The following is a 9597-nucleotide window of genomic DNA, read 5'->3' on the forward strand; positions in this document are numbered from 1 at the left end:
CCTCCGCCTCCTGGACCCTCTATGGCCTGCAGATCCAGGACTACTACATCATGGTGAGCAGCAGGAGCAGACTGTACCAGGGTTCAAGTACTGCTCCTCTAGCCATAGGGAAAAATCATGTATTTGTTTTTGTGTGTGTCTGTGTTAGGTACCAAACACGCCCGGCATCGCCACTAGCCTCATCAGGTTCTACCTGTTCTGGAGGTTTGCCTCTGCCAAACACAACGAGCTGTCCTATAGACTGATCCAGATCTGAGGGGGTGGGAGGCTCCCTCACCAGCGCTTCTGAGGAAGAAAGATGATACACTTCCTCCCACCATTTCCTCCTGGTACCATGGGCCACCTGAGATAACAAATGAATGAACATAGTAAAGAGTGAGTGAGTGAGTGAGTGAGTGAGTGAGTGAGTGAGTGAGTGAGTGAGTGAGTGAGTGAGTGAGTGAGTGAGTGAGTGAGTGAGTGAGTGAGTGAGTGAGTGAGTGAGTGAGTGAGTGAGTGAGTGAGTGAGTGAGTGAGTGAGTGAGTGAGTGAGTGAGTGAGTGAAAGGCAGGGTCCTTGTCAGGCGTAGGAGGATTGGATAGTTGTAAGTAAATAGGGAACATTCCAGAACCCTGTGACAGGACAAGGCTTGATGTACCTCTTCTTCCAGCCATTCAGTGCTAAGGGCCAGGGAACTGTCTCTACAGGGTCACAGAACCAGTCTATTGTAAAGTGATGGTTTACAAGGCTACAATTCTCTCCTGTTGTCCTGGCCTGGATGTCATAGTCTCCTGTTGTGGAAGCTGACAGTATGTAGTTACAGAATCTGCACAAGTGTTTTCAAATCCTTCCAGTCCTGAAATCAAATGGACAATATTGTGTACAAATGGTGTTTTTAAGTTTAAGGGTTCTATTCATATCAGATCTATTTCTTCTTTATGATTGATTAATATTATATTTTTTGTTCAATTTGCTTTGTGCCCTAACTAAATGTGCATTACTTATTTTGTTAATGATATTTTTCTATGCAGTTGTGTAAAGTATAAGATATTATTACAAACTGTACATACTAAAAGAATATCACTATAAGGGACCTTTGAAGGGCTGCTAAGGGTTTGAGCTTTGCTGGGGACTGATACCTATGATAAATAAATGTTTTATACTACTCATAAAGTCTGTGTTCCTCCTCAAATATCATATATTTAAGGAGAGGAGTTAAAAAAGAATTAATCAGTACAGCGTGTTTGTGTTGTGTGTGAGTCAGACAGGACTGTGATGGTACAACAGCGAGCACTGGTGAATGGTGGGAAAGAGTGTGTCTGGGGTTCTCAGCATGTGTACACACACACACACACACACACACAGCAGCCTCTTCCGGTGCTCAAAGAGCCAGTCCCCCCTACCGTGATCACACACAGACACAACACAGGGAGGGAGGGAGAGGGAAAGAGGAGGAAAGCGATAGAGAGAGAAAAAGAGTGAGTAGAAAAAGGAGGAGAGACGCGGGAAGAGAGGGAGGGCAAATGGGAAATGATAGGACGGAGAGTGGGAGAAGAGAGAGAGAGAGAGAGGGGCAGGGGCAGTGGCAGTGGACAGAGTGAGAAGGAAGGATATACCGGTGAGACGGAGGTGAAGGAAGGGTGTAGCTACAGTGTGACAGGAGCACACTGGTAGGTGGGAGCTCCATGGCCTGCTCTCTGCTCTCTGCTCTTTCAGACAGACGCGCTGTCGAGGACGACGCCGGGCGGCTGTTCTCAGCCGGCACACCGACGCGTGCCGCGCCCCCCCCCTCCGTCACCTCCAGGCTCCTCTCACAGAGGAGAAGAGCTGCCCGTGAGGGGGGGCCGGTTAGCAGAGCTCCAGGATAGGAGGGTATGTTTATTAGACTGAGATTGAGTCGATGAGTTGAGGAGAAAAAGAGGCGACATGGGAGGGTGGAGGGCGCTGAGCTGGAGAGAGAGAGATGAGAGAGAGATGAGTAAGGATGGGAGAACAATGGAAGGATCTACTGAGGAGTCAGAAAGACTAGACTAAGCTGTAGAACGCTGGGCTACACACCCATCGGATCAGTGTTTGAGAAAGAGTGTGTTGCGAGAGCAAAGGAAGCTCCAGGCTGCGTGTGTGCGTGTGTGTGTGTGGGTGTGGGTGTGTCTTATTGTGTTTTGCTGGACGGAGTCTGCATTGGACAGTCTGAGTAACGTGGGGGACTGTAAGAAATAGAGGAGGAGTGTGGAGTGTCGGTGCTGGGCCGGGGGGTTAATCAGAGTGTGTGTGTGTGTGTGTGTGTGTGCATGCATGTGTGTATGTTGGATGGGGGGGTTTAATCAGTGTGTGTGTGTGTGTGTGTGTGTGTGTGTGTGTCTGTTGCATGGGGGGGTTAATCAGTGTGTGTGCGTGTGTGTGTGTGTGTGTGTGTGTGTTTGTGTGTGTGTGTGTCTATGGTGCATGGGGGGGGGGGGGGGGGTTAATCAGTGGGTGGGTGTGTGTGTGCGAGTGTGTGTGTGTCTATGGTGCATGGGGGGGTTAATCAGTGGGTGTGTGTGTGTGTGTGCGTGTGTGTGTGTGTGTCTATGGTGCATGGGGTGGTTAATCAGTGGGTGTGTGTGTGCGTGTGTGTGTGTGTGTGTGTGTCTATGGTGCATGGGGTGGTAAATCAGTGGGTGTGTGTGTGCGTGTGTGTGTGTGTGTGTGTGTGTGTGTGTGTGTCTATGGTGCATGGGGTGGTTAATCAGTGGGTGTGTGTGTGCGTGCGTGTGTGTGTGTGTGTGTCTATGGTGCATGGGGTGGTTAATCAGAGGAGTGTGTGTGTCTATGCTGGATGTGGAGTGTGTGTATGTCTACAGTATGTTGGAGGGGAGAGGTTAATCAGTGAAACAATGGCAACCTGCACACAAACAGGATCCCTCTGTATCCTGTGTTAGAGACTGTCGCATAAGGCACACACACACACACACACACACACACACACACACACACAGACCCTCATGAAACACACATGCAGTTTCTGTGCTGTAAATGTAAAATGAAGACGTGTGGAAGTTGTTTTGAAGTAATTCCAAGTGAAAACCGAATACGCAGAAGCAGCAGAAGCTTTGTGTCGTGAAACACACTGCGGGCTCAGCATTAATACACACACACACACACACACATAAAGGGAGAGTCAGCATGTGAGCTTTCTACCACCAGTAAAAACACACCTGTCCCAGCTGTTGTTTTGAAGAGAGAGAGATGGGGAGGGAGGGTGAATGTGCTTCCCTGCCAAACCATTCTCTTGCCCCCCCCCCCTCCACGTCTTTACCTGGCTCTCTGTCCGTCTGTCTCTCTCCTGCTCACTGGTATATCTGCTTTGTACTCTAAAGGTGTGGCTTCAGCCTGGTGTCTCGCATACATCTAGAAACACAGCACACACACACATACTGACGTTCACACACACACACACACACTTCTGACGTGCCCATCCCCCGTCCTGTTTTCCCATGTTCGCAGCCCTGCTAGCAGAGTGCGAATGTGCAGTTGCTGCCATAGGAATTTACGGACCAACAATACGCTCCCAGCAGCGAGCGCGTTTCTATTCCCAGTTTTACCACAAGTCTCCCAGCTACACCAGTCCCCTCTCTCTGTTGACTTTCATCAGCATTCTTCTCTTCAGGTCCTGGGGGTTACACAGCTGAAGGGCTCTCTTTCACACACGCAAACACCCCCCACGCACACACACACACACTCACCTCTGAACCACAACCCCAGAGGCTTGTGTCAAGCTACCAGCTGGCCCATCCGGTCAGACCACAGACGAGAGGGAAGCGTTGGGTTCTGGGAGAGGAAGAGGAGTAAGGTGCTGCCCGTTAACGGTGAAGGAGACCCCCCCCCCCCGCTGACAGACGGGCCTGAGGGCCTCCGGATCTGAATGTCCTGGCTCAGATCCCCCTCCGTCTCCAGCTAACGTCTCTCCTTTAATGGCAGCAGACAGCAAAGTGACGTTCAGACAGGCGTTCATTAAACTGTCAACGTCTGGGCTGTGGACCCAACCGTGTCAGTCAGGCTCACTTGGAAATAAATCCCTCAGGAGAATACAAGTGCAAGCGTTCTCTGTCAATTGTTTTCATATTAAGATAAATTACCATTTTCAACTATAGTCGAGAGTTGCTAATATTTGTACTTGCAGTTAAGGTGAAGAAGTCCTTGACAACAAACAGGAACCTTCATTATAACTTCCAGTAACAGCCAGCTTCTACACAATTCTCTTATCCACTCAGACAAACAGGTGGCAGGTTTCAAACAGCAGTAAAAGTCTTTATAGATACACCACTAATGTCTTTCCAGTCAGGGGACAGCACAGACACACAAACATGCACAGACCGGTCGTGTCTGAACATGCTAGCTGGCTCCCATCCAGGGCTACGTTACATACAGATATATTACTGTGTGTGTGTGTGTGTGTGTGTGTGTCTGTGTGTGTGTGTGTGTGTGTGTGTGTGTGTGTGTCGGTCCCCGTCGCTATATGTATGTGTGTAGGCCTAAGTGTGTGTGTGCACGTGCATGCGTCTGTATGTGTATGTAAGTGTGTGCGTCTGTGTGTGTATGTAAGTGTACTGTAAATGTATGTGTGCGTGTGTGTGTGTGTGTCGGTCCCCGTCACTATATGTATGTGTGTAGGCCTAAGTGTGTGTGTGCACATGCATGCGCCTGTATGTGTATGTAAGTGTGTGTGTGTGTGTGTGTGTGTGTGTTTGATGCAAAGATGTGCTGAAGAAAGACAACAGGAGACACAGCTGTTGAGGGAACAGGGTTGTGCTTGCCGTAGGGAACAGTCTGCATTGTGTGTGCACATTTGTTGTCTGCAGATTTCACGAGAAATCCTAAATACAACACTTGACACAGTAAGCAAATCATGCATAATCATTTTTCTATTTCAAATCCACATGAAACAAAGCTTTTATTGACAATGTATGCGATTGGATTACAGGTGGTGGAAACAAACAATTTTCAGACACATCAAAATGTTTATGCTTCTATCTGGTGAGTCACAGATTTGAAAGATCAAAGAAGAAAACAATTCTATCCACGGGGATACATTTTAAAGTTCTATATGGTTACCACATCTCAGTTTTTATCTATGCCTATGAGAGTTTGAGGATATGTGTGTCTGATCTAATGGGACCTGTCTTTGGTGATGAATTCTGCCAGCTTGGTGAACTCTTTCATATTCAGCTTACCATCTTCATTCTCATCAGCGTAGACCACCAACTCCTCCAGCAGCTCATCATTCATGTACTGCACAGAGAGCGATTGGAGAAATCCACAGAGAGGAGGACAGGATGGAGAAATTAGGGTCCTTTAGGGCATTACGTAATCACCAAAGGGTCACTCGGGTAAACACACTCTACAAAATACACTTTCTCTCTCTCTCTCTCTCTCTCTCTCAAATCAAATCAAATCACGTTTATTTATATAGCACCTTATCAATACAAATAAATGCAACTCAAGGTGCTTCACAGTTTAAGCATAAAAAAAACAGATCACAAATGAACAAACTCAGTATCCATACACACACATGCATGCACAAGCATACACACACAGAAGCAACACACACACTAACAATACACACATTAACAACAATACACACATTTACAACAATACATACATTAACAGCAATACACACATCACACATTACAGTAACAATAAAGTTAATAAGAATAAAAATCTCTCTCTCACACACACACACACACACGCACACACACAAACACAGTACCTGTATCTGTTTGAACTTGTTGGGCAGGAGTTTTTGGAGCTGGTCCCTATAGAGGTAGTTCCCATTTGAGCTGTGGCTGAGGAACATGGCCCTCAGTTCGGGGTTAGAGACCTGAGCTAGAGAACACAGAGAGAGAGGTTTGACCAGGCCAGTAGGTGGTATAAAAAGCTGTTACTGATGAAGATTAACCACTGAATACATTGTATACTGTACCTATGGGTCCTGTCTCTGTGTGGACCAGAGAAACCAGACAGAGCATGGCCAACGCTGCCCCCCAGTGGTGAATATGCATCATTACAGAATCCTGCAGGGTCAAATATCTGAGTGAATTTGACAGAAACCATGAACCACAGGATAAGACCAATACATGCTCATACACACACCCGTGTGCACACACACACACACACACACACACACACACACATACACACATGCAAATACAGACACAGGCAAATAGCCACCTACAGCACAGACAAATAGCCACCCACATTCATTGACAGTGCTAGCATAACACCTATATTATATATAGCTCTCTGAATAGCTCCTATTGTTCCCCTATCCCGTCTGCTCCTCCTCTCTCTTTGACAGCAGATTCCAAAATGACACCCAGACAAAGCAAAGCACGGAATGTGCGCCTCCCCGATAATCATCATCATACCTGAGCTGGTCCTTCATCTCAACCTTTTCAATCTTTAAATAAAACAAGACATTCTAGAGGTGCTCCAATCATAGTTGTTATGGAGAGCGTGAGCCTATGTTATTGTTACTGCACCAAGCTGGTGCTCACAGGTGAGGCAATATGAACTAATGACAGCTGGGTGGATACCCTGTATTCCTGTTCTGGCAGTTCCCCATGCCGGCATTACAGTTATTCTCCACACACACATTACAGCACACACACACACGGACACAAACACACACACACACATACTTCTACTATTTACATTACATTTAAAAACAAATATTAAGAGATCCTTCCCCATTACACATTTCATCACCTGCAGTCAATCGGAAAAAAAATAATCTTACTGCACTTCTTATCCGACTGACACACAAGGAAACATCAAAACAAATACAGTGAGAGAAGGACAGAAACAGAGATGAGAGAGAGGAGGAGGAATAGAGCCAGTCTCTCATGTATTACTTCGGGGGAGAAAGCAGACAGGTGTCTCTTACCTGGAGACTCTAGGATGTAAGGAGAGGCAATGCGTCCTGTAGCAGAGTGAGCGGAGTGAGCAGGTGGAGTCTATGTCTGGTATATATAACCACCTCTCTGACAGCACACACACAGAAGCAGGAAGCAGAGAAGAGCTTTGTTCCAAACCAAAAACATCCAACCTTGCCTCTTACCATGGAGCTGGGGAGGTTTAATACAATGGTCAGTCTATCAGAATACATCTACTGTAGATCTATTGGAGTGTACCGTTTCAGAGTTGTTGTATAATAAAAAAGCAAATGGGTTAACTTCAAAAGAATTGTTGAATTGTTTATTGTTTTTAAATGACGCGTTACAAACATTGTGCCAGCCTGGCAAGGTCTAAATAAAGATTCTGAACTGCTACAGTCTATGTCATTCAAGTGCTGTGTTGCAAGAAGGAGGACGACAGATCATTCCGGAAAGACACAACAGATAGCATGATAGTCACAGCCAGAGCCCTGTGCAACATGATGTACCCCCAACCACCCCTCTCTCTCCCTCTCTCTCTCTCTCCCTCTCTCTCTGTTTCTCCCTCTCTCTCTCTCTCTCTCACACACACACACACACACACACACACACACACATGCGCGCACACACGCGCGCACACACACACACACACACACACTTGACACAATATCTATATAAAAATACAGTCAGAGCCATCGCTTTGAGTAATATTACAATATAGACCATCCTCTGAGTTGAATGAAACAGTGTTCCCCAGCCTGAAGTCAACTTAAATGCCATAGCTATAGCAATAAGAACAAAGGCCAAAGAAAACACAGAACATTATCAATTATCACGTGACAAATGAGAGAGTATTAATTATTTCATCTTCAGATCCTACCAGTACTGACTGACCAGTGGCTTACACACATACCTCATACTAGGACTTTTCCATGATCTATAGGCTTATCACATAAAATTTAAAAAAAGTTAAATTAATCATTTTTTGACCGGTCTAGAGAGTAGTTCACTGTGCAAACATTGGCTGAGGTGGATGTGAGTGTGTGTATCAGATACAACACCAGAAACAGAAGAGGCACTCAGACACATGATCCTGACCTAGCCTGCAGAACACTTTACAATTCACCCAGGTCAACCACAACATCACCTCAGCTCTCTGCTGTCCTGCCCTATGTACGTCCTTAACGCTGCAAAGGTGACCTAAGAAAACGTAACCTATAAAATCAGAAAGTACGAAAGTAAACACATTTGAGGTGCTTTCGATGGGGGACACAATCCTGAATCAGTGTGTTTAACTGTGTGATAGTTCACTTCAATATCAAAGTTTGTCAGATGTCTCAAGGGAATGTGAGCTTCCACCCTTTTAGGTGGTGTCAATCTCATTCATTGAGGAGTGAGGCATGCAGACAACAGACCACTTCTGAGGGGTCTGCAGACGTCAGACCACCGTGAGCGACGACCTGTCGGATCTCCGTGTCCCGCCTTTTCAGTTACCGAGGCTGGTGGCGCGTGATTGGACGGTGACCCTCCTGGGCGTCGGCTCCTCTGTGCTCTGATTGGCCACCAGATCCTGGAGCTGCAGGGCTCCGCCCCCGATGAAACAGAAGGCCGGGCACACGGGGGCGGAGCAGTCGACATGCCCCTCCCACAGGATGCGTAGGGAATGGGCGTCGTAGAACGTGACCCGCCCTTTCTCGAAGTCCAGGCAGACCCCTAGTCTGGGAGGCAGGGGGGCGGTGGGCGGGCCGGGGGGGTGGCCGTGGGTGCTGCTGTTGTGGGGGCCGGCCGCAGCGTGGGGGAGGAGGATCTTACCCATCCCCATGGTCAGGAAGCAGAAGGCGGGGGAGGAGTCCTGGGCATCCTCCGCCCCGCTGTCATGCCCACTGTCTGGGTCGTACCTGGAGGGAGAGGAGGATTACAGGAGAAGGAGGAGAGAGAGGGAGAGAGAGAGAGAGAGAGGGAGAGAGAGAGGGAGAGAGAGAGAGGGAGAGGGAGGGAGAGAGAGAGAGAGAGGGGGGGGAAGAGAGAGAGAGAAAGAGAGAGAGAGAGAGAGAGAGAGATGACTCGAGTTGATCTGCCTGGAAGTCCACCTTTAACCTTGATAACACCCTTTTTCGAGGAAAAGTAGCAGGCATACATTATAAAACAGGTTGGAGCACCTAGTTCAACATAAACAAGGTGTTTAATCAACTGCATTTGTTTTGGGGTACATATTAGGTTTTCCATGGAGAACACATCTCATGTATCCATTACAAAACACTAACATAGTTCCATAAGCGCTATGGTGAACCAGTGGATATAAAGAAGTGGGCTGGGTACAGTGGACCTCACTGGTTCTTAGGGCAAGATATGGAATCAGAATGAAGGCTACTTTTGTGTGTGTGTGTGTGTGTGTGTGTGTGTGTGTGTGTGTGTGTGTGTGTGTGTGTGTGTGTGTGTGTGTGTGTGTGTGTGTGTGTGTGAGCTGCTGGGTGTGTCTGTGAGGCCAGGGCCGGGAGGTGGACTGGACTGGAGACTGCCAACCAGGTAATCTATAACTGTATACTGTATATTAGGGAATTCCAAGCATGTGAACACATGGTACAATATAGATGAAGGCCAACTGCCTTCCTCCTCTCTCTCACCGGGGGCTGGCCATGTCCTGGGGGAGGTGGAACCACTCCTGTAGCTTAGCCTCCTGGCCCACCCCCACCTGAGAGAGAGA

General features: G+C 47.5%; 2 protein-coding genes across 2 annotated transcripts in view; one reads left to right on the forward strand and one right to left on the reverse strand.

Moving 5' to 3' along the window:
• slc50a1 (solute carrier family 50 member 1) overlaps nucleotides 1-1146 on the forward strand; it is a 5015-nt gene extending 3869 nt beyond the window's left edge. Inside the window, exons 5-6 of the mRNA XM_084444361.1 lie at nucleotides 1-53; nucleotides 149-1146. The exon at nucleotides 1-53 is cut by the window's left edge and continues 67 nt beyond it. Of these exons, the coding sequence (XP_084300487.1) occupies nucleotides 1-53; nucleotides 149-256 (161 nt within the window). The 3' untranslated portion in view covers nucleotides 257-1146. The remainder of the gene's footprint in view (nucleotides 54-148) is intronic.
• Nucleotides 1147-5127: 3981 nt separating this feature from the next.
• trim46a (tripartite motif containing 46a) overlaps nucleotides 5128-9597 on the reverse strand; it is a gene marked incomplete at both ends in the record, with an annotated part of 10903 nt that continues 6433 nt past the window's right edge. Inside the window, 4 exons of the mRNA XM_084444535.1 lie at nucleotides 5128-5250; nucleotides 5729-5844; nucleotides 8388-8791; nucleotides 9518-9585. Of these exons, the coding sequence (XP_084300661.1) occupies nucleotides 5128-5250; nucleotides 5729-5844; nucleotides 8388-8791; nucleotides 9518-9585 (711 nt within the window). The remainder of the gene's footprint in view (nucleotides 5251-5728; nucleotides 5845-8387; nucleotides 8792-9517; nucleotides 9586-9597) is intronic.

The sequence above is a fragment of the Borostomias antarcticus genome (assembly GCF_949987555.1).
Source record: "Borostomias antarcticus genome assembly, chromosome: 10".
In the NCBI taxonomy this organism is placed as follows: Eukaryota; Metazoa; Chordata; class Actinopteri; order Stomiiformes; family Stomiidae; genus Borostomias; species Borostomias antarcticus.